The sequence below is a fragment of the Pteropus alecto genome, unplaced genomic scaffold, assembly GCF_000325575.1.
Source record: "Pteropus alecto unplaced genomic scaffold, ASM32557v1 scaffold44, whole genome shotgun sequence".
NCBI classification, from domain to species: Eukaryota; Metazoa; Chordata; class Mammalia; order Chiroptera; family Pteropodidae; genus Pteropus; species Pteropus alecto.
Window position 1 is genome coordinate 9,365,970 of NW_006436812.1, and position 24,504 is coordinate 9,390,473.

The 24,504-nt window shown below is 42.6% G+C and overlaps 1 protein-coding gene and 2 pseudogenes across 2 annotated transcripts; all 3 read left to right on the forward strand.

The window, feature by feature from the left end:
• The first annotated feature begins 9,383 nt into the window (after positions 1–9,383).
• On the forward strand, positions 9,384–9,502 carry LOC112481676 (annotated as a pseudogene).
• A 1,365-nt stretch (positions 9,503–10,867) lies between these two features.
• On the forward strand, positions 10,868–11,199 carry LOC102890245 (annotated as a pseudogene).
• Positions 11,200–14,121: 2,922 nt separating this feature from the next.
• FUS (FUS RNA binding protein) lies at positions 14,122–23,533 on the forward strand. 2 transcript variants are annotated; one of them, XM_006914163.3, is made up of 15 exons: positions 14,122–14,277; positions 15,648–15,672; positions 15,763–15,914; positions 16,670–16,811; positions 17,014–17,204; positions 17,413–17,629; positions 19,218–19,252; positions 20,798–20,830; positions 21,139–21,242; positions 21,617–21,746; positions 21,975–22,076; positions 22,228–22,351; positions 22,694–22,794; positions 22,912–23,059; positions 23,333–23,533. In XM_006914163.3, the coding sequence occupies exons 1-15, from the start codon at positions 14,265–14,267 to the stop codon at positions 23,370–23,372; spliced, it is 1,557 nt and encodes a 518-aa protein (XP_006914225.1). In that variant the 5' UTR covers positions 14,122–14,264; the 3' UTR covers positions 23,373–23,533. The 2 variants fall into 2 exon arrangements, with proteins under 2 accessions (XP_006914225.1, XP_006914226.1); XM_006914164.3 differs by having other exon boundaries at positions 16,673–16,811.
• The last annotated feature ends 971 nt before the right edge of the window (positions 23,534–24,504 follow it).

The following is a 24,504-nucleotide window of genomic DNA, read 5'->3' on the forward strand; positions in this document are numbered from 1 at the left end:
GGACTTGCTCCTTTAAATGGCACAGTGGCTCGCCAAAGCAATGGATCTTGTGGGAGGAAGAGAGAACGCTTTCCCCTAGGGAGACAGATTGGAATTTCTGGGGTGTGTAGGTGCAGTTTGCAAAAGCTGCCCAGGCGATTCTGGTATTCCCTCCACCTTGAGATGCCCTTGTTTTAGAATCACTGCTCTCAGCTTCCTAACAGCAAACACAAAGAAGGAAACCCTAGAGGAGTCTCTAGGTACTAGGACAGAAAATAAACTTCTCCTGTACATTCTCATGGAGAGGACAATGTAATGAGATGGGGTAATGAAATGGTGTAATGGTGTAATGAAATCTTCCTCAACACATATTTATGGCAAAATTAGCAGAATTTCATAATGCTGATTTTTATAGTGCTACTTAATGTCAGCCAGTACCACCACAATCAAACTACAGTCAATCAAATAATTATATGGGGGGGTGCCTCTGGTCTGGGTAAGAGAGGCAAGATATGGATACACAGTTCTCTGCTGGTCTGATTAGCGGAAGGGGAAGTGCATTAGTTTTCTATTGCTGACACAACAAGTTACCATACACTTGGTGGCTTAAAACAACAGAAATTCATTATCTTACAATTCTGAGGGTTAGAAGTCTGACATGGGTCTTACTGGGCTAAAATTATAATGTTATTAGGGCTGTGTTCCTTCCTGGAGGCTCTAAGGGAGAATCTGTTTCCTTGCCTTTGCCGTCTTTGGGAGGATGCTCTTATCCCTTGGCTCATGGCCCCTATCCTCCATCATCAGAGGCAGCAACCTTTCATCTCTCTAGCCCCTTTTCTGTCTTCACATCTTTCACTCTGACCAAAACCAGGAAAGGTTCTCTGAGTTGAAGGACTCATGTGATCATACTGGGCTTACCTGGATTATCCAGGATAATCTTCTTATCTTAGGGTCTATACCCTTAATCGCATCTGCAAAGCCCCTCTTGCCACATGGGGTAAAAAATTCACAATTTCTGGGAATTAGAGTGTGTACATCTCTGGGAGCCATTATTTTGCCTACCACAGCCAGAGAATAGTGACTATTATGTCACCTGTCTTCTCAACATGTCCTGAAATCAAATTTTAGGCAGCCCTTTATATTCAGACGGGGAAATTGAGCCTCAAATGGCATCAATGTTGGTCTAGTTCTGCACCGGTAGTTCTTGGTCGCGCTGGCTGTGAATGCATATTGGTTTAATTTGGGCATTGTGGGGGTCAGGAGGGTGGTTTATGAAAGTGCTAATGTATATTCGTGGGAAGGAGCATTGTTTTTTATCAATAAAAGTTAACGCTAGCTATGGTAGCCACCAAAAAATGATAGCTGATGAAAATTCTGTATTTGAAAGTGAGTGGTTTGCAATGGGAAAACTTGTTTTCAAGAATCCTTAATTAAGAAGCACTAAGAAAAAGACAACTCAATTTAGAACAAGGCCAAAAGATTTTGTTTCAGTTATCTATTGCTGTGTAAGAAAATACCCAAAACTTAGTATAGTGACTTAAAACAAAATCCATTTTATTATCTCTCATGGTTCTGTGGGGTGACTGGTTTTCACTAGATGTAGATGGTTCTTCTGCTGGTCATGCTTGGTATATCTCATGCAGTTGCAGTCAAAAACAGCAGGGCCTGGAAACATCTGGAGGTTCACCTGGGATGGCTAGGCCTTTCTCCTTCTCCATGTAGTCTGAAGATCTGTCCTCTCCATGGTGGTGGTTTGCACATTGACCTCCACGTATGAAAGGCAAGGAGAGACTTGCCTTTCATACGTGGAGGTCAATGTGCAAACCACCACCATGGAGAGGACAGATCTTCCAGACCACCCAGATTGGTAGGTGAGAGAGTTAACAAGCCAGGGAACTTACATATAAAGCTGTCTTAGGTGATCATAAGGAGCAGATCTCCTCACTTTCCTACTAGAATCTTAAAAGTTTATACAGAGGGTTCAGTCACGTATGCTGTCCAGATGGTCTCATTAACACATTGTTCTCTCAAAGCTGTGTCCTTTCAAATGGCTCCCTCTGTGGGACTGGTAGGCAGAATGTACATTCCAAGGACAGGGTAGGGGGTGAGGAGCCTCTTATTGCCTGGGTCCAGCTCGAAAGTCAACTGCCGGTCATGTCCTCTCGATGACCTCCAACACAAGGTCTCTCCAGCAAGGTAGCTGGACTTCTTACTGGTAGCTCAGAACTCCAGTGAGCTCCAAAGCAGAAGCTGCCATGCCTTCTTAAAGCTTAGGCCTGAAACTGACACAGCACCGTTTCTGCAGCATTCTATTAACTAAAGCAAATAACAGCCCAGCCCAGATTCAGTGAAGGAGAGGACTACAAAGGGCATGAATACTAGGAGGCATGATTTATTGGGGGTCATCTTTGAAGATGAGCCACCACAGACTTTAACAGATACTTCACAAAAAGAGGATGCCCATACATAGAATTCAACAAGTGCTCAATAAATGTCTTTTTGTTGTTGAAAATGATAAATATGTCTTATATCTGTAGTCTTTGTAACAAATCAGTCTCCTCACCCTTTAGGTTGACTGAACGAAATATTGCTCAGAATGCCCCAAGTAATATACATGCATGCATAAAGACCAACATATGAGAATAGAGTTTACAATTTAAATGGAAAAGAATTTGGATAGTTTTATGGTGGTAAAGATACAAAGCACTTAGACTTTCTAAAGTTTTTTTTTTACAACTCTGCCTCCTTGTGTTCATCCCAAGTCAAGTGAATCACTGCTGCCTTCTAAAGTGGGTTAACCCCAAAGCTCGTTTTAGTCCCCCTTGTGGAGGCTGTCTGTGGTGAGATCTCACAGAATAGACCCCAGTCCTGGAGCTTTGATATATAATAGCCTCCTGTAGCCAGCCTCCAGTCGTTTGCTGTGAATTACCCCTTTTGCTACTTAATCCCTTTTCTTCTTTAATTACAATGAGAGGATTGTGGAAGTTTGTGGACTAAGGATATAAGCACTGAGGATTTTGTGAGCTGAGGATTTTTTTTCTTAATTTTAAGGAAAAAAAAGAAGATGCCTAATTGCCAATACACACATGAAAAGTTATGCAACGTCACTTGAGAGAACTGGAAACTAAAATCACCAAGAGATATCAGAACATACCCATCAGAATGGCTAAAATTCAAAAGGCTGACAACACCAGATGTTGGTAAGAATGTGGAGCAACTGAAATTCTCACACATTGCTGTGGGGTGAGGAGGGTAGGTAGAAAATTGTTTGGCAGTATTGACTAAAGCTAAACTTATACCTACATTATGACTCAACAATCATACTTCTATGATTAGTCGTAAGAGAGGTAAATGCATCAAAAGACGTGAGCATAATATGGTGTCCCTAGCTGTTTTATTCACTAGAGCCCAAACCCTAAAACGACATAAATACCCAGTAACAGAAAATTTGACAAATAAATTGTGGTATATTCCTACAACAGAATACTATGCAGCAATAAAAAAGAATGAATTATTGGTATGTGCAACAACATGGATGAATATCAGAAATTATGATCAATGAATATGCATCATATTGTATGATTCCAATTATATGAAACTTAGGAACAAACAAAACTAATTCATGGAGATAGAATTCTGAATAGTGGTTACCTTTGGTGGAAGTGTTGACTGGGAAACAATACAAAGGAACTTGCTGAGTGCAGAAAAGTTCTCTATCTTGATCTAAGTGGTGGCCACTCCTGTGTATATGAATGCAAAATTTCATTGAGCTATGCCTTTAAAATTAGTATACTTTATGCACTTTATTATATGATCATTATATCTGCCTAAAAAGAGACAAAACACATTTGCCGTTAAGTGTATTCCAGGGTCAGTTAAGGAAAAACTAACTGAACCAGCTCCAAAAATGCTTTCCTAGACCACAAACTGGTAAAAGGTAGAGCATTACATTAGATGCACCAGGGCATGCATGCTATGTAGTCACTTAAAGTTTAAGCACAGTAATGAAATCCTGTAGCAATTGGAAAAACAATAAAAGCATGCTTAAGCAAAAGTTGTTGATATTACATTCCTGATAAAAAAGATAATTTCTTTTTAAAAACTTCAGTAGCAGGTTACTTTTTTCTGAATTGGCCTTTCCACTAAAAGGGTTATCATTGACCTAGGAAAAAAAAGACATTCTTCAGATAATCCTTAAAAAAATATTGTTTCTCGCAGCCAAGCTTTTGAAGGAGGGAGCAGGAGCCGGCTTCACAGGTTGAGGGCAGAGCCACAAACGCTCCACATCAGCTAAGCCTGGAAATACTGCATCTCCTTGTAAAAAGAGGACGCACAGAAATTGGAAGTCACTCCACTTCCAGTCAGGGCTGTGAAGATCTTGTGGGCCGGGCCATACGTATCCTCAGAAAAGAATCTGGGGTGTCTGTTCTAAAGCACACAAGAAAAGTTGCCATCACAGAGCAAGACTGCAAACATTTCATTTTGGAAAACTGATAAAACACATGTAACACCTACTAAGCTTGCCAGATAAAATAGATGTTCAGTTAAATCTGAATTTCAGCTAATCAATGAATACTTGTTTTTATATAACTAGGTACCATGAAATATTTGGGAAATACTTTCACTAAAAATTTACTTGTGTTTATCTGAAATTCAGACTTAATTGGGCGTCGTGAATATTTATTTGCTAAATCTGAAATTGGCCATATATATCGTCTTGCTACGTTACTGTGTATTCTCTGGAAGAATGAGACTTTCTGGAGTGTTCTCAAAACTAACTTGAAGTGGGGTCTAAAATGCACACTCCGCATTGCTTAAGGGAGTGACCCTCTCAAATAGGAATATTTGAGAGAGCATTGATAAAAGTTGAAGACATATTGACCGTAATCTGTACCAGAAGCCTGGTTAACTGGTATGATCAAGATGTTCCATCTGGTGCTTCCCCTTGTGGCAGGAAAAGTAACAGCTCCTTCTTCCATTTCACTGCAAAAGACACTCCCACCCCCTGCCTCCATTACTGGTCTCCAGAAACCATGCCGTGCCTCCCATCCTTTACCTCCACATAGCCCCCAAGCAGCTGAGGCTTTTGAAGTCAAAAATTGTCCCAGGACTCAGCACTTTGACCTGAAATGAGTAGCCCTACTTCAAAAATACCTCACTTTAATGAGAAGTACTATATGCCATTTGGAGGGTTGTTCCTGAAAAACAGAACGATCTAGGTTGGGGTCTGGGAGAGAGACTCTCTACCTCTGAGGAGAGCAGCTGTGGGGGTCTCCTGTGCAAACTGGAGCAGCCCCTGGGGGTGAGAGAGGAGTCCAGGAGAGGATGGGAGTGAGCCCCTGGGGGTGAGAGAGGAGGCCAGGAGAGGATGGGAGTGAGGGCAAGATTTTTTAGAAGCGGCTAGAGGCAATAAGGCCCTGACTTGGAGGTCTGAGCTCAGGACACTTTCTTGACCCCTCTTGGTAAACATGGGGTATTGGGCATGGTGGGAGCAGGTACTTGAACCATAGTAGATGTTAAACAAAAAACTTTCATGACCGAAAGCTTTTCTGAACAAAAGTGTTTATTGAGCCATATGCTAGCCAGAAAAGGACCAGGTCCTGGGGCATGAAATCTAAACCACCAACATGAGGGCTAGGTGGAAAAGACGACGCATGTCTGCAGTCCTGGAGTTGAAGGGCTCTTTTATGCATTATGCTTTTGGGAAGAAAGATATAAGTTGTTTTGAAAGAATTTAGCAGTCTGTAGGAAGAAATATTTATTATTCTTCATTGGTTACAGGCAACAGCTCTGAAAGATCACATATATGCAGGATGCGTTGGAGTCTGCTGGTCAGCTTATAGATGCCTGGAGGTTGGTTCAAAGCTCCAACATATATTCAGGAATGTGAGCAGTCCTTTGTTAATTAGCCCACAGCTAATAACTGATTATTCTTACCTCTTTCTCTTACTGCCTGCTGTAATTCAGTGTAGGACATCATAGAAGTTCTCTCTTGTCACAGATATTTCTCCAATAGCTTGTTTGCATTTTTCAATTCTAAACATTTAAAATGAGAGTGTGTATGAGGAGTAACAGAAACCCATTTAAACTATCTTAATCAAAAATAGGTATATTGTTATAAAGATATTGAGAGTTTCTTATTGACTCCCAAGAGCTCCCAAAGGACTAGAGCTACATGTGCTGGACTTCTAGATCTATACTGTCCGCTATAGAGGTCATTAACCACATGTGGCTTCTAAACTTAAAATTAATTAGAATTGAATAGAATTTAAAATTCAGTTCCTTAGTCTTACTATATTTTAAATGCTCAGTACCACATGTGGCTAGTGGCTACCATGACAGGCAGCCCAGATACAGACATTTCTGTCATTGCAGAACATCCTGTTGGAGAAACACTATTCTAGATTATTTTTCCAGTTTACAATAACCATTATTGCTATCTGCTGTCCTGATCCCCAGGAGTGGGGCCTTAGCTGCTATTAAATCAAATTTAAAAATTACCCCTGCTTAAAAACCTGTGGCTGCTTAGGGCTCTTATAATAAACCAAACCCCTCAGTAGGGCCTGACTAAACAAGTTCCTGACTGCTTTTTCCAATCATACACACCAGCCATTTTGAAGGACACAATCTAAGCTCTTTGGCCACTTCTTAATCTAGGACAATTGAGTCAAGTTGGGCCAATCAGTCAGGAGGGATGGTGGTCTGCTGGTGACTCTTACTAGCCCTGCCCTCTGAAGGATTGGTATGTCTCATAGTTATCTACAGCATCTGCTTTATACTTGGTTTTGGAATTGGGTTGGATCCCTTGATAGCTGAACTTTCTTATAAATTGTCTTAAATTTCTGATCACTAAAGGTCATTGCCTTGGTTAGGTTAGTACATGAACTGTCTAGGGTATGACAGGTCAATTTGTATGTAGCCCCAATCACCTCATAAAAGAAACCGTGTGGCTTTCTGATCCTTTTTTGCTAGGGACCATTCTGCAGAGGGCTGGATCTTGGGAGATTTTAAAGCAGCTAGGGATCTCCAACTTGATTTCTACCTTGCTTTTATAGTGACGGTCCAGAATGAGTCATCCCAAGATGTGCCTCTGTGGTATGCAGATTGTTTTGAGCTAAAGGCAACTTTATCTGCAGGCTCAAGAGAAACTTCTACTCTCTTCCTTAACTACCTAGAAGAATTTGAATTAGCGGCCTTGCGCATAAGAGATATCAAAGGTAATTTCTTTTGACCTATCTATAAGGCAGGGCAAACTTCTTTTTACTAATGGTCCACTCTCCTTATCTCAAAATGAACTTTTTAAGTCCCTAGGGCCTCTTACCTCATTCCTAGATCAGGATGTCTTATATAACCATTTTCCCTTTCTGTTTTTGAGCCTCTAGTGCATGTGAGGTCTCTGACTCAGGTATTCAGGATTCTCATACATGTATATATATATGTGTGTATATATATATATTCAATTTGGTTATTTTCTCTCACTAATCTGACATATGCCTATTTGATCACTAGACCTTGAGGGAAGAGGAAAATTTGTTCCTCTCTCACAGTATATATATATATATATTTGGCATGTTAGGGTTCAAATTTTTGCATAAACAAGTCAAGCAAAAACAAGTTTCTTCAGATTCTTTTGCATATTTGTCAGGAAGCCCTACATCGTTCTTCTTTCTTGGCCTTTCTGTCTTCTCTTTTGTCTTTAGAGCTGGACCCTAAAGCCCTGGGCCCTTGATAAAAGCAGTGATGCACAAATACTACCACAGCATTTTATGTTACCTTTTCATGAACCAGGTTCCAGTTTTTGGGATGGCCACTCTGTTCCTCTGGGACCTCTAACCCATTTGTAAGTGAAGTGCCATAGTGATGGGACAATTTTGCTCTTTGGTGTCACCATGACCACTAAACTCCTTACCCTGTGCCCATTCCATCTCCTGGCCCTGCCTCCTGGGCGGCTTTCTGTCCTTCTTATTCAGACTCAATCAGTGACCTGGTGGCCCTTTTCCAGCTGATCCAAGCAGACTTTTTCTTAGCAGAGCCCAATTATCTGCTCACTCTTTACTTTCCTAGTTCTGTTTACCAGGACAACTGCACAAAACCTGAGTGCCTCCCCCTACCCTGGGGCACTTTCTGTCCTGGGTGCTGTCCAAGGAAATAATAAAACAATATTTCTTGCTTGAAGCTTGTACATCTTGAAAGATGTGTGAAAGAGAAAGGGACACTTATTCATGCCTATTGTGGACCAAACAAGGTTCTAGGGAAAGTTACGTCACAGGGTTATCTGATTATAAATTCCTAATTGGGCAGGTCCTAGTTCCTAGTAAAGCCCCAGGCCTATAACTTCTTTAGCAAAGGGCTTATTTATCTTTACCTTGAGCAATCCTTGTCCATTGTTTCTGTGCATCTAAGTTAACATGCTTTTGAAATGTGCCCTTTCAGACCCTTCCTTCTAATACTACCCTGAAGAGAGCAATCCCCAGGTGACCGACCACCCTTAAGAGTTTAACTGTCCTATACTCTAATATCTGCCTTGCTTTCTCCCACCTTCAGGTAATCTTCCTTATGTTTCCTCTTTAATCTCAAACGCATAAAAGAACCTGTAAACTGTTAGTCTCAGCATTTACTTCAGGTTTGGATATTCTTACATCAACACTACTATCTTCCAAGCCTAGTATAGGTGATTTGCAAATGGAAAGATTTGATATTCACAAAGACCTAAGAGGTCACTTCCTTTATTTTTCTGCCTACAGTACCCGGTCTTCCTAGGTGGCCTCCTATCCAAGTACTAACCAGGCCCAACCCTGCTTAGCTTCTGAGATCAGACGAGATAGAGGTTACTTTCGTATATTCCTGTTTTGAGTGATGTGAAGTAGGCTTGGCTTAGGATGGTATGGGTTTTGTTCTGCGAAAAAGTCGTCTCTGAGAGCTGTATTGGGGCCGAGAGAAATTTAGCTCCTGCTCTTTTCCCCAAGCCTTTGGCCCTGCCTGGAGGAAGGAATACTTTTCTCTAATTCACGCAAAGACATGTTGCAGTCTGGCCCATAGCCAGCACTCCATCTCTTCACACTATTCCTCAGGCCCAGTGAATGCTCCTGATAAGAGGGACATTACTTGCTCTTCCTGCCCCCCACCCACAGACAGGGTGCCAATCAAAGTGCCTACCCAGGACAGGCCCTCAGACAAACTGGCTCCTTCCCCCTTCCTCTGTTCATGCCATTTTTGGGTTGATAAATGCCTTGTTCACCCAGTAAACTCTCAACTAAAATGTTATTGCCTCCTAGGTGAAACCACCCTGCTGTCCCACCCTATAACTCTCTTAACCACCTGCCACTGCACTGCTCTGTAAGAGTCAATTTTTTTTTTTTGATTTGGTCAATGTCACAGTAAAATTTTAAAATATGAAAGAGGAAGTCTACGGCCATGCCACCCTGAACATGCCCGATCTCGTCTCATCTTGGAAGCTAAACTGGGTTGGGCCTGGTTAGTACTTGGATGGGAGACCACCTAGGAAGATCAGGTGCTGTAGGCATAAATAATAATAAATAATTTAAAAAAAAATAAAATAATTATTTTGGGGCAGGGCATCGGTTTTTTTTGGGGGGGGGAGAGAAAGGAAATATTTTTATCATGCAGATTCCCTCTTCCTTCTATGGAGGATGGGGGATGGAGAGGGCCCACTTGACATTATTTTATTGGCGATGACCAGAAAATTCCAGACTGGTTGATAAAGGTAATGTTTCTTGGAGAGGCTGAAACAGCAATTAGAGCAGGTATTAAATCTAGGTTTATAGCATGGGCTTTAGTATGAGTGATGCCATTTTTGGCCTGTGGTTTTCTTTTTAACAGTGTATATAGGAAAAAATATAGTATATGTAGGGTTCAGTACTATATGTGGTTTCAGGCATCCACTGGGAGTCTTGTAAGGCATCCCCTGTGAATAAGGAGGGACTACACACATTGTCACTAACTTCCAATTGACATTTAGCATTTTTCTCAATATGATATCTATAGGCAACAAATCACAGCAGTTTCTAGAGTTCTGTCACCAAAAGAAATTTTCATGTTACATTGCAGTTGTTGCAGGTATCTTAAAACTTTTTTTACATTCTACTCTACTTCAAAATTAAGATAGTCATTATATTTGGTATATTTGATCAAAAAGATATTTTTAAGAAATATTTCGATAACTATGTTTCCATTTAATCAGTTTCCTCTGTATCTGTACAGTTTGTTTTATACATTTAAAAATATTATTCTAAGAAGGGGTCCACAGACTTTACTAGACTTTGGCACAAAAAGAAGTTAAGAACCCCCTAACCTGGGAACTGATCACAGACCCAACTGCCTCCAAGGGCCAGCTGGATGCTTGAAAACTAGGGCCTGCTTTTGTTTTCCTATGTTTGAATGGAAGAAATATTTTCTATTGCTTTGAACTCTGCTCTAAGAAAAACTGCATTAAACACTTGATATAAATGGCAATTGACACTAGCTTCCATGAGAGAAATATTAGGGTGTAAAGGAGACTGGTGGACTGTAAGCACATGTCCCAGCATCTTCTTGCTGCAGCTGACCCTTGCCTTGTGGAAAACTGGGCCCAGGATAGCCAGAGCCTCCAATTTTCAAGAAAAGCCAGAAATTTGAATTTTTGTCCTATTTCTAGTGTTGGCAACCAGTTAAAAAAATTAAAAACAACACGTAGGCGGGTTCTCCCACCACCCGTGTCACTGGTCCCAGCAGCTCCGGCAACTGGAGGAGCGTCACCTGCCAAGGAGCCCAGCTTTTCCCATCCAAGTACTAACCAGTTCCGATCCTGCTTAGCTTCCGAGATCGGACGAGATCTGGCGCGGTCAGGGTGGTTTGGCTGAAGATGAGCCCAGCTTTTTCAAAGGGTCTCATGGCCCTGACCAGAAGGCACCCGGCTGGAGCCCGCTCCAAGGCTGTGGTGCCCAAAAGCAAGGTCAGCTCCGCCCAGGGGGCGGCAAAGGAGGAGCCCAGGAGTAGGTATGGGAGGTTGTCAGCTAAGCCTGCTCCTGCAAAAGTGGAAAGGAAGCCAGAAAAGGTGGTAGGAAAGGATAAATCTTCAGACAAAAAAGTGCAAACAAAAGAGAAAAGGAGAGCAAAGTGGCTAACCAAGAAACTAAAGGTTTACCTGCAGAAAACGGAGAAACTAAAAAGCGAGGACAGTCCAGCCTCTGAGGAAACAAGAAAGAAGCCAAATCCAATTAATATCATATACAATGTCTAATCAATGGTCCTTGTCTCCCTACTTGTACAACCCAGAGGAATATTTTTATCAACTATTTTGTAAATGCAAGTTTTTTTGCTAGTTCTAGAAATGTGTTTAAGACAGGAATTCCACCTCATCCTTTTTTTTTTTTTTAAGCGTAAATGCTTTTTTTTAAGAGGTAGAATCATTTGCTGGTTGTTTATTTTTTGGTACAATCAGAAAATAGTGGGATTTTGAATATGGAAGGCTTTGATTGTCTTGGGTGTCAGCTTAACATTCCATAGATGGCATATTTCTTATATCCTATAACACAAAGCATACTAAATGGCAATTTGGCGTCAGTTGTGCATTTAATATGTCTTGAACATTTTAAATTACTTTTATTCCTACGTTTTGGGTAGAATCCTTTCCAAAAGAAAACCACTCCTTGATCTTGGCTCTCCCAGTCAGAATTTTGTAACATCTTTAGTGCTGGTAGTCTAGTTTTCCTAGTAACTTTGTTAATGTGCTGTGAAAGATTGAAAATTTGATTATGTAGTATATATGATATTAAACTGTCAGTGGGACTCTGATGTAGCAGTGTGTCAACATTTGAAGATATTGGTATTTGATATTCTATTAAGGAAAATTAGCCTCCAAATTTTAAGCTGGAAAGTCACTAGAGTAACTTGTTTTGAAAAGAATCACAGCTATATGACTTTTTAGGTTTTTGGTACATATGTTAAGAATTGTGTACAGATTGAAATATGTTTACTTATCCTCAAAATAATTAATAAAATCTCAATTATGAAAGGAAAGAAAAAACATTTAGGCTACACGGAAGTTGTCTGCAGGCTGCATTTCATACCAGGCCATAGTTGGGGCCTTGGATCTCAAGGGAGAAGCAAAGAAGACTGAAGCTAGAACCTTGGAGAGCACTGCTATCTATAGGGTGAGTAGAGGAAGAGAATGAAGGAGACATATTGATAGTGGGAAAGGTGGGAGGATAGGGTACAGGTATGTCATGTAAGGAGACTTTTGAGGGGGAAGTGAGAGGACCCTGTGTTATGCGACACTGAGATAAGCCTGAAGAAACCTTTCAGAGGTTATGATTTGAGCCTGTTAGTCCCTGCCACTCTGCTCCATGAGTGCCCTTCCTCACCCATGCCTTTTTCTTTGCCATTCCTTCTATTACACCTTTTCTTCTCACTACTCTGTGAACTCCTACTTATCCTGTAAGGCTTGGCTTCAGTGTGACCCCTCTTTCCTCTTCAGTGGATGCTTGACTTGCTTTTCCAGCAGTTTCCAGAGTCCTTGATTCTACGCTATAGCACTTGCCACATTTGATTCAAGTATACTTTGGGGTCTGTGGGTCTTACCCACATTTCATCCACTGGCTATAAGGTCTTGTGGTTGGGGGACTGTATCTTTTTTATCCTTCTCTCCAGGTCTGCCCCATGCTTGGTACATATTATGCAGTGCTTATGCAATGTTTGTTGAAGCATAGGGGCTAAGGGCAGGAACTCTGAGCCAGGCTGCCTGGGTTGGAACCTGACTTTGCCACTTTCTGTGTAGCCCTGGGCAGATTTTGACCTTTCTGTGCCTATTTGCTCATCTATCAAATATACTCCTCACATCAGACTTTTATTGTAAAGAATAAGATTAAACAAGTTATACTCAAAGCACGCAGAACAGTGCCTGATACTTTAATATATAAATATTATTTATATTTAATATATAAATTTGATATTTAATATATAAATATTATTATTAAATGTTAGCTGTTATTAAATTTTTTCATTTGTTTTGTACATTAGTGCATCCTCGGTGCCCAGAACAGTGCTTGAAATAACCTCTTTTGTCTTGTTTTATTCAATGTTCAAATTTCCTTCTCCAGGTAAGGCTGATTATAGTGCAAGTTGCAGGTTAATTTAAATTTCAGTTTTTGTTCTTGCTCTCACAGGGAGTGAATAGGCTTCAAAACACTGTAAAGTGTTTACATAATCAAGAAAAAGTGTTTTGCAGCCACACGGGCCTGGATTTGAATCAGGACCCCCGACCCTAAGCTACTTGGTCTCTCTACCTATAAAATGTAGATACCTTTACTTTCTTCGTAAGATTGTGATGGAAAAGCTATTTATTGTGCATTTTGTGACCACTTAGGCGCTATACAACTATGTTATGACTGGATCTCCACATTGATTCCTTGGTAGGGTTTCAGGAAAATAAAAAGTAGCTCTTTATCAATAAAAGACTGGGAGACCCGTAATCTCTAAACTGAGATCCAGATGGCCTGGGCTTTCCCGTCCCACGGCTAGTCGGGGGCAAAGCCTTGAAGGTTTGGGTGGGCAATCTGTGCTAGATCAGTCTAGAATCCAGGGGTCCAGACTAAACTCCAAGCTTTCTTTCAGGTCAAACGTCACAATCCATAAATCCTGGTAAGGACTAAGGAAACGTCTAAATCCTTTAAATCATTAAGTGAAATCCGAGACGCAGGGAGAGAGAGGGTCGAAGTGTGTAGTTAGGGGAGAAATAAACGTTAGAGCAAGAGAAGGAGGTTGATGCCGGAGAAATGATGCATCTTCTATAGTGGAAGGGCAATGGAGCGCAAGAGCTCATTATCCTGAGTTAAAGCGGGGCCCAACGAAACCTGTGGGCCCTTGGAATTTCGGTTCCACCCCGGAACTCCAGGCTTTGACTACAGTTCAGTCGCCTGACGCCCTGGGCCCCTCGCCCCGCCCCGAGGTTAATTAGGCCGTACCATTATGCTGTTTTAGGGGTGAAGGTGGGCTCGTGCTGCAGAGAAAATAGGAGTTCGTTAGAAAAAAACACGATTATATTACTTGAAGATTCTTAGTTAATATGCTTCCCTTATGTCGGGCTCTTACGCTCCCAAGAGTGGAAGGAGTCTGGCGGTACTTCCCCCTTTACTTCCGCATTTGGAACAGTCCTCCGCGGTACGTAGGCGGGGAGGCGTACATAAACCTCGACGCAAGCCGCGCGAGCGTTCAGTCCTCGAGGCGTCGGTGCTCTGCGGTTTTGGAAGCTCTCTTTTTTGCGTCGGCCTTTGCGCGCGTGCGCCGACATGGCCTCAAACGGTATGTAAGGGCGCGAGCCCTGCTAGGCTTTTGTTTTTCGGTGGGACTCGGGCGGCGATCATACTGGTACGATCTTCTCGTACCACTGTGGCGGGAAGCCGCTGAGAAGGGTGGAAGGGGGAGGCCGATGTCGCCATCTTGTTTTCACTCTTCTGAAGCCTCTCACGGGGTTGGGAGGTCTTCCCTTCGCAGTCCCTTTTTTTGAGGTGAGGTGTAGGAGGCACGCTTCTTGGTGATTTGCAACGTGAGGCACGGATGGAAATGTTCGGTCCTCGTAGCCTTTCCCCCCGTCCCCGGTTCCCAGCCCTGCGTTCAGGCCCGCTTTGTCGCAGTGCTGCATCCGGGCACTCCTTGAGCGCACGCGCTCTGCTGGCCCCACCCCCCTTTCTCGCGGTGCGAACCCCCCTCCCACCTCGTGTTGGTCCTGCTTTTTGTCGCGAGACCCTCGCCTGGAGACTCCGCGGTGTGCGTCCGGTGTAGGCCTCACCCCCTCCACTCCCGCTTCGTCCCTCGGGACGGGGCGAAACTGCCCTATTCCCGCCTCGGTTGCCACGCGGCCGGGGACCGGGGCTCGGGATCGGGGCCCGGGATCGGGGCCGCGCGCCTGCTTAATGGTGGTAATGGGAGATCCTTGGGGGTCGTTCAAAGGATTTGGGGACCGGGCCCGAGCGTTTTCTTTCCTAAATATCCTCTTAGGCGAGAACCGAAAGGAGCAGCCGCCCTAGGCCACACCCTCTCCCGGACCTTTTGCCCTTTTCTGCGGGGGAAGCGCCTCCTTTACAGTTATGGAGGAGAGGAGTTGATATGGCTAGTGTGTTTTCACTGTGGCATTTTAAAAGCGCTTTCACTGCTTTTGGTTCGCCGAGTCTCCCCACAACTCTGGGGAAGGCACAGTGACAAGAAAACGGATTCATTTGGAGCCGCAGGGCTGGAGTCTTGAGTACCATTTGACTTGCCTCTTGAGGCCAGCACTCCGATGCACTAAAAGTCCACTTTTCTGGTCTCCAAGATTGGGCAAAGGGCGAAGATTGGCCTCTTTGGAGACATTGTTCGGTTGACAGTGGAGGCCACATCCCAAATATTGCTGCCTCCTGCCTCCAGCAAAACCCACTCCACTTAAATACCTCTGATTTTAGCGTGTACCTTGGCTCATGGTGATACCTTCCTCATAGAGTTGGTATGAAAACGAGATGTGTGTAAATTTGTTTCTCATATCAGTTGAATTTATGGAAAATTGTGGCTATCCACCAAGACTCTTGGTTTTTCCAATACTTATGGCCCCTTGGTCTGTGTAGAAATTTGCTTGTGTGTGTGCATGTGTTCGTCCTACTCTTTTAGGAAGGTGACGTAATTGTGTTTTTCTTTTGCAGACTATACCCAACAAGCAACCCAAAGGTGAGTGTCCATTTGGGGCTTCCAGAGTTTGTAGAGGGCAAGGGTTGCTAAGGTACTTTTTCCTGATTGCACTGGTTTTCTCTTTTCCAGCTATGGGGCTTACCCCACCCAGCCTGGACAGGGCTATTCCCAGCAGAGCAGTCAGCCCTATGGACAGCAGAGTTACAGTGGTTACAGCCAGTCAGCGGACACTTCTGGCTATGGCCAGAGCAGCTATGGTTCTTATGGACAGACCCAGAACAGTGAGTTTCTTTTAGTGTGTCACACTGCCTCTTTCACTTTCTGAATGTTGTTGCTTTTCTTAAACCTAAGCAGTGCTGAATGTTGAAACGCATGTTTTTTTCTCCCCCTCATTCAGTCTATAACCCTTAAAGCTCCTTGGAGTCTTGAGTTCTTTCAAACAAAAATGCTTATTGGTTTCTAATTGTTTTTTTTTTTTATTTTCTTTGACTTTTTACTTTACTGTTTATGCTGCACTTAACCCAATTTCCCTCAGCATGAAAGCGAAATGTGAAGGAAATTATTCACTAAAGGGAGAAAGTTTCAGGCATTTAATACATACAGGGAGAAAATGATTTACAAGATGTTTGAAGTCAGGCTATGATATGTAATGTTGTACACAGAAAGGTAGAATTTGCCCCAACATCCTGAAATGTACAGAATGGATTGTCCTCCTTGGCACCTGCAGACATACGGAACAGGTTTAAATACTGTTAATGAATAGTGGTCTCTGGGCTGTGGTTAGTGGTGGTCCTGGAGAGACTGACTTTGGGATGGGTGGGAGGAAATTGGAATTCTGAAGTTGGAACATCAGCCTTAGTGTAGAAGAGAAGGGTAACTTCTTTGGTTTGCTATGAGTTACAGAATTTCTAAGCAGCTTCTAAGAGGCTGGCATTTCAGGTATGGGTAGCATTAGGTAATAAGTAATGTTGTTTTCCAACTCATTTCCTGCTTTTTTTTCATAGTTTTTGTGACTTCCTTTCTATTTTCCTTGTAGCAGGCTATAACACTCAGCCAGCTCCCCAGGGATATGGCTCAGCGGGTGGCTATGGCAGCCAGAGTTCTCAATCTTCTTATGGGCAGCAGTCCTCCTACCCTGGCTATGGCCAGCAGCCAGCCCCTAGCAGCACCTCGGGAAGGTAAGGAGTTGTGGTGGGGGAGGCCTGAAAGATTAGGGGTGACTTGATAAGGAATTATATTATGACCAGCAACAGGAGCACATATGAGAAATAATGGGGGGCGGGTAATCTTTGTTTGGTTAAGAGTTCAGAGAATAGGTTGTATGTACTAAAAGTAAGTTTTGAACATGCCGGCATTATGATTCTTTCTTCTTTTCTTTAGTTATGGTAGCGGTCCTCAGAGCAGCAGCAACTATGGGCAGCCCCAGGGTGGGAGTTATGGTCAGCAGTCTGGCTATGGTGGACAGCAGCAAAGCTATGGACAGCAGCAAAGCTCCTATAATCCTCCTCAGGGCTATGGACAGCAGAACCAGTACAACAGTAGCGGTGGAGGTGGCGGAGGGGGTGGTGGAGGTGAGAAAGTGTCTTCAGTTTTCTCTCATACCTATTTTTGGTAAGGATTTATTTATATTCTGCTTGGCTGTTATTCTAAAAGGGTTCTTAAAAATCTTGATATTTTTGTTCTGTTTTATTTCTATTCATTTATTCTTCAATGTAGTTCAATTGTTCCATGCCACTTCAACATTTTTTTTCCCCGCTCCTAAAGTGTCTTTTCTTACAGGTAACTACGGTCAAGATCAATCCCCAATGAGTGGAGGCAGCAGTGGTGGCGGCTATGGCAATCCGGACCAGAGTGGTGGTGGCAGCAGTGGCTACGGGGGAGGCCAGCAGGACCGAGGGGGCCGCGGCCGGGGCGGTGGTGGTGGTTACAACCGCAGCAGTGGTGGCTATGAACCCAGAGGTCGCGGAGGTGGCCGTGGAGGCAGAGGCGGCATGGGGTAGGTATTTTTGTGAGCCAGGGAGTAATATCAGTGGGGAAGTGTGGTGGGTTGCATGAATCTCTGTTGACGCCCAGTCTCTTAGTGAATGGTTAGTCTTATTTAGGGATTTGTGAGGACTTTGATTTGGGGGCATTGACTGTTTCTACATCCCCATTTTATTTTTGTGAGAACTGGGGAGCCTGAATCCCCACCTAAACCTCTGAATAGAGATTTGAGTATTGACACTTCTATTTCCAAAGGAAAAGGAAAAATATGTGTATGTATGGAGTCATTGATATTCTAGGCAAGAAACATGGAAGTAAAAGCTTCTTTCTCTGCAAAGGAAACTGATGATCCCCACTCTTCCTGGTAATAGGGAAACTTAACTTGCATTCCCCTGTGAATCTCTAAGGGAGTTGTCAATGGTTAACCTGACTTTAGCTTCCAGGAATTGGCTACTCTTTCTGTATTCTGTAGTCATTTGAATCTGCCAGCTTGATTTGCGGTAATTTGACAACAGTGATGATTTTGTTTGTGAGTTGCTTTTTGGGGCTATCTGAAATGTGTAGACTTTTTGGACAAAATATGTTCGACAGTGGTATCCCACCCATTTGTTCCACTGTCCCTTCTGGTTACTTGTCCAACTGGACCTTTTCTCCCTTTTCCGTTGAAGTTGAAGTAAAGCCTTAGATTTGATGTTAAAGCAGTTATCAAATCTGTTGGTAAATATGATTTGAAGGACCTTACTCTGTCTCCCTTGAAAAGGGGAGGAATGTCAGTGTGTTCCTTTTTTTGGAAAAAGTAGTTTATTCAAATGAGGGTTTATATATGGTAAGTATTCAGAGGTGGGTGGGGGCAATCTCAAAAACGTACAAAAATGAGGAAAACTCTTCTGTGCGTGTGTTTAATGCAAAACTTTAAAAAGAAAAACAATTGTTATGTGACTGTTAACTTGCTCTGCATTTTATGTGCCACAGGTATGAAAGGTGACATTGCAAAATACTCCGCTCTTCTCGCAGTGTAGAAGGGGTGACCCCGGGGGTTGGGAGAGATCAAAAACAGCTCAGTAGTTAGGATAGGGTTTAGCTAAGTTTGTCTCGCTTTAAGGGGAAATTGCCTTTGGTTTTGACTTTTTATGGAATGGGGTTGGGTCTGCTTGCTGCTTTCAAAGCAAAAACCACAAAAATGTGTTCAGGGCTACCCCAGCCTGGTGTGAAATGTCTTCTGGGTAAATTGGGGGTAGGGTTTTTAAACCAACTACTGGGTTGTCAACCACTTGCGACAAGAGGAAAAAACATCTCCATCGGAAGAACAACCAAGGAAAATGGGTCATTTTTTTTCCAGAGGAAATAGATACATAACCTTTTAAAGCGAAATTCTTAAAAACTGTGTCTGAGAAATTGCACACGTGTGTGTGACATGCTCAAAGGTCAGACAAGGGGTGGTCAGGAAGGGGAATGTATTTTAGTATCCACTTGTATCTTTTTCCCAAAGCACATACCCTTGTTTGGGGAATATTAAACAAAAACAAACAAACAAACAAAAAACCCGCCCTTTTGTAGCTGTTGGAAGCTTCATGTCCTTTCTTCTAACTTGTCTTCTCCAGCGGAAGTGACCGTGGTGGCTTCAATAAATTTGGTGGTAAGTGAACAGAGTTTCCAAAATTCCCAACTCCCAGCAATGCTTTGTCTGATTGTTCATTTGCAGATGTCTTAGCGTGTTTTAAGTGTCAAAGGTTTTGAAGTGTCCAGAACCACCTCTAGAAAGGGGTGGGGTAGGATGCCACCTGCTGCCAGATGGGTGCTAACCTGGTGGCAGGCAGGGGTAAGACTCAGCAGTCTGCTTGTACCAAATTGGTTTGACCCAGGTTAATCAGAGGTGTTCAGTAGGCCTGACAGGAGTGTTGCCACACCTGGCACTAAGTGACCACTGTTATGAAAAACTGGAGTGTGTGCTGGAACACATACTAGCTTTGCTTTAGGATCCTTTTTGAAAGTGTTCAAGGCTAGTTTGTGTGTGTGTGCGTGTGTGTGTGTGTGTGTGTGTGTGTAAGAATTTCCAAATATTTTAATTCTGGAAGAGGGATGCGAAATAATTGCCCTGCTCTGAGGATGGTGAAGTTGGTGTATGTGTGTGTGTATATGTATACATATATATACACACACATACATATATGTATAAAATATTGAATGGTGTCAGTTCAATTCTACTCAGATGGGCAAATAGAAATTAGCTGTGGGAAGGAAGATGTGAATTACAAGAAAAGTTGGGAGCATGAGTGGCTCTTGGGAAATAACCAGGTCTTAAAACGACACAAACAATTCATGGGAAATGGCAAATTCGAGAAGTCTCCCAGTAAGCTGGAACTTTTCTGGTTTGGTTAACAAAAGGTTTCTTGATTTGTCTCACCATATAAAGCCAAAGGCCTGGGTTCATGATTTAGGTGTCATTTAATGTGGGTACGATATTTATATATGGTGAATTCAGAGAAACTGGTCAAAGATGGTCTCTGGAAAAAAAAAAAAGAGAGGCTGCATTATGGAAATAAGATTTCTGGTCTGTTCCCTGGGATGTGCTTTAAAAATATAATAGTTATGTATGTATTTTTATTTTCATGTGATTTTGGGAAACAACATGGTTTAAAGAATGGTTTCTAAAGATGAAATTAAAAATTGTTTCATAAGGAATAAGTGTTTTTGGTGTTAAAGTCTGGAGAAACTGGATGGATGCATATCACAGTGCTGGTGGTGGGCCCATTTCTCTCTGGGGTGAGAGAACAGGGCCATGCTGATTTGGTTTATTAACTTCAATGGGTCTCCCTCCTGCCTGTCTGCCCCTCCCCCCAATACCTCCAATCTGTGCTGAGGACATTTCCCTGCCTGAGCTGGAAGAGGCAGCATTTTCAGAAGTGTGGAGTTGTCCCTGTGGGGACTCAAGTTAAATACAGATATTAAGGAAAGGGTCCTGTGTCGTTTTACCCAGCCAAGCCTAGGATTTTCTCTGGGCGGGCAATTCTGGACAGGGTTTAAAGTGAGGCTGTGAGGACGTACCTGATATTTTGCAAGAGTTTGGATTTGGTGTTAATTTTTTTTTCTTTGTCTGTCTCCACTTATTGACTAACGACTCCTCTCCTTGTTTTTTGTTTTTTGTTTTTTTTTTTTTTTTTGTTCCCCCATGTCACTTAAGGCCCTCGGGACCAAGGATCACGTCATGACTCTGGTGAGTGAATCCAGAGGTGGCATGAAAAAATGTCTCAAGTGTGATATCAAGACTTTCTGAATGTTCTTTGAAACTTGAAAGAATCTGAAAAAAAGCAAGATTAGATAAGGAAAATGAAGGAAGTTTAGGTATAGTTAGTGGTGATTTATACATGAGTGTATATCAGTAACTGATAGTTTTCTCAGTAATTTTGAAGGCTTATTGTCAGGTAGGTGTTCTCTTTAAAGTTAGATTGAGTCACTGATTTGTGTTACCTTTGCTTGTTTTCTCTCTTTAATTTACATTTTTTTTCTGCATTCCACAAGCAGAACAGGATAATTCAGACAACAACACCATCTTCGTACAAGGCCTGGGCGAGAATGTTACAATTGAGTCTGTGGCTGATTACTTTAAGCAGATTGGTATTATTAAGGTACTTGTGGAGCAGAATGGATGTTTTCTGTCAGTGTTGCAGACTTTTGGATGGTTGTCAGCTTAATTTGTTAAGTAAAGAACATTAGATGTTGTTTTCTAAAATCACGTAACAAAAAGGCACAATTGATAAAAGAAAGGAATGTCCTAAACTTTGAATTTACAGCCTATAATCTTTAGTTTTATGTTTTAATATGATGTGAGAGAATACAGGCATTGGCTTTCAAGTTACATGTGAGATAGGAAATAGTAACTGGGAAGAGAGGAGCTGAAGTGGTTATAAAGCCTTAGTTTCTGGAGGAGGAAGATTGGAGGGTAGGTAGTACTCTATACCTGTCCTGTAAGCCTGATATTATCTCATGTTGCTTTCTTCAGACAAATAAGAAAACAGGACAGCCCATGATTAATCTGTACACAGACAGGGAAACAGGCAAGCTGAAGGGAGAGGCAACGGTATCATTTGATGACCCACCTTCTGCTAAAGCAGCTATTGACTGGTTTGATGGTATGTATGGGGGTGGGAGGTAGGACAAACAAGCCTTGGGAAACAGGCTGTACTTTCAGTCTTCCAACACTTTATTTGCTACTTAAATAATCTTCATTTTTGCTTATGTCTCATTACATTATAAACTTTTTTCAGGAAGGAAGAGTCTTGTTGATTATACCAAGAATACTTTTGGACCCGCAGGTCTCAATAAAAAGTCTCTTTTTTATACCTTCTTTATTTCATTAGGTAAAGAATTTTCTGGGAATCCTATCAAGGTCTCATTTGCTACTCGGCGAGCAGATTTCAATCGGGGTGGTGGCAATGGTCGTGGAGGCCGAGGGCGAGGAGGTGAGGAGCTGAGGAGCTATTTCCTGATGCTAGTATAAAGAGGTGATGGGAAGAGAGAGAGGGGAGGGAGGATGGTGAGGATTTACCTAGAAAAGGTTAGGTTAACCAAACTTGGAAAGGGACTAAACCTATTAACTTGTGTTTATACTAGGACCCATGGGCCGCGGAGGCTATGGAGGTGGTGGCAGTGGTGGCAGTGGCCGGGGAGGATTCCCCAGTGGAGGTGGTGGTGGTGGAGGGCAGCAGCGAGCTGGGGACTGGAAGTGTCCTAATCCGTGAGTAAAATACTTAATTTTTTTTTCTCAGTCTTATTTGTGCGTCCTTTGTTATGGTAGGGTTGTGTGTTTTCCAAACTAATAAATGCCAAGGCCATACTGATGGGGACAGATATGGCCGAGAGCTTACCTCCTAAGTGAGGTCACTATAGTGGGAAAAGTATTGGGAATTGGGTTCACCAATTTGCAGTTTTTATTCCTGGCTCTGCACCTGGGAAGCCTTTTGCCTGAGGCCTCAGGCCTCAGTTTTGTCACTGTCTGTGAGGTCACCGGAGTCTTTTCCTAATTCTAGGTCTTGCCTACATCCCACCTCTACAAACTAATTGTTTTACTTTTCCTCAGTACATGTGAGAACATGAACTTCTCTTGGAGGAATGAATGCAACCAGTGTAAGGCCCCTAAACCAGATGGCCCAGGAGGGGGACCAGGAGGCTCTCATATGGGTAAGGAAGAGTCAGAGCTGGTAAAAAAGATTTGAGATCAAAAAGCCCTTAATTTTAAGCAGGAAGGCTAGAGGGAAGGTAGGGATTATGAGACTACGATATTTTTTTTCGTTGTAGGAGGTAGCTATGGAGATGATCGTCGTGGTGGCAGAGGAGGCTATGATCGAGGTGGCTACCGAGGCCGAGGCGGGGACCGTGGGGGCTTCCGAGGGGGCCGGGGTGGTGGAGACAGAGGTGGCTTTGGCCCTGGCAAGATGGACTCCAGGTAAGTAGGACTCTAAACTGAAATAAGAGTAATAGAACAGGTCCTGGGATACCAGGCTTTTGTTGAGAAAGTTTCATTTTGAGGGCTGTATTGGAAGTTGAGATTGTAACTATAGTTGGGTAGGGAAGGAGGGAAGGAAAATATCTTAAATGAATCTGTAGATTCATATTTATGTATACTCAGAGATGAGACATTTCTTGGGCTAGGGTTTTGGGAGTGGGGTGGGTGGAGAGGTTGGTAATTCAAACCTTAATGGATAATTCTTTCTTGCAGGGGTGACCACAGACAGGATCGCAGGGAGAGGCCATATTAGCCTGGCTACTGAGGTTCTGGAACAGCTTTTCTTCTATACCCAGTGTTACTCTCATTATTTTGTAACCTTGCAACTCCTGATCACCCACGGGTTTTTTGTGTCCGACTATGTAATTGTAACCATATCTCTGGTTCCCATTAAAAACCATCATTTTAGTTAAATTTTTTTTTCTCTCCCCCGCCCCCCCCCCAAAGGATGTCCTGGGCAGGAATGTGAGGAGTTTTCCTTTTAGATCCTCCTACTAGGAGGAACTGGAATAAAGTGTTTGATAACTTGGTCTAGGGGAGAGAAAAGGTCAAGTGGTATCCTTGAAAGTAGAGATTAAACTTTTCTGTCATTGCCAAAGTTAACGATGGAGTTAACGAAGATCACATGATGTCATGAATTTTGCCCAAAATTTGTCCAACTGTGGGCGTTTTTCTTTTACCACATGTACATGCTGGTCTTAGTTTACTACTTATAGCAGCAGCCTTATCTTTAAGGACTTTTGGTTCTTTGAACACTTTTAATGGTGGGGCTCAAACAAATGAGGTTTGCCTTTGAGACAGTATTCAAATTTGGGGAAAGCACATAATCGAAATGAGTCTTTTGCATGAAGGAGAGTGCCCATTCACTGCAGTAATTATGTGGCCTCGCTCACTTTACAGACAAAACAAAGTGCATGGGTTATGTGGCTCTGGGAATTAAAATGGTGGAGCCAGGATTTAGTCCTACTATTCTGGCTTAATTTCATTCTGAAACCATTGTTCTGAAGGGAACAAACTCATCCCAAATATTTGTTTCCTTAGACCTTAAGAGGATGCTAAATTTGAGGAAGAGATAGAAGTGGGGGAAGGTTGGGGTATTACCTTGTATTTCAAGGTAAGACCCTGAACCCTAATTTTCTTGAAGGTAGGGCTTAGGTAGATAGTTGCTGTGGGGAGACATGGGTCTACCTGGGTGTGTCTCATCCTGCATGTGCCCAGAGGGTGAAGTCATTGCTATTTTTAGACTTGAGTGAGCTTTAATGATTGGGGGTGGAAAGTCCTCTTTCAAGGGTGGGGTGTTGGAGATGGGGAAAAAGTGGGGAGAATGACTTAAAACCCCAGAACTCAACAATATGTGCAATTTTTGACCCCCAGATACCCTTTTA

Coding starts and splice junctions, on each gene's coding strand:
- FUS (XM_006914163.3), top strand. Junction 17,630..19,217: donor GGAGGCAGAGGCGGCATGGG/GTAGGTATTTTT, acceptor TGTCTTCTCCAG/CGGAAGTGACCGTGGTGGCT. Junction 22,795..22,911: donor ACCAGGAGGCTCTCATATGG/GTAAGGAAGAGT, acceptor TTTTCGTTGTAG/GAGGTAGCTATGGAGATGAT.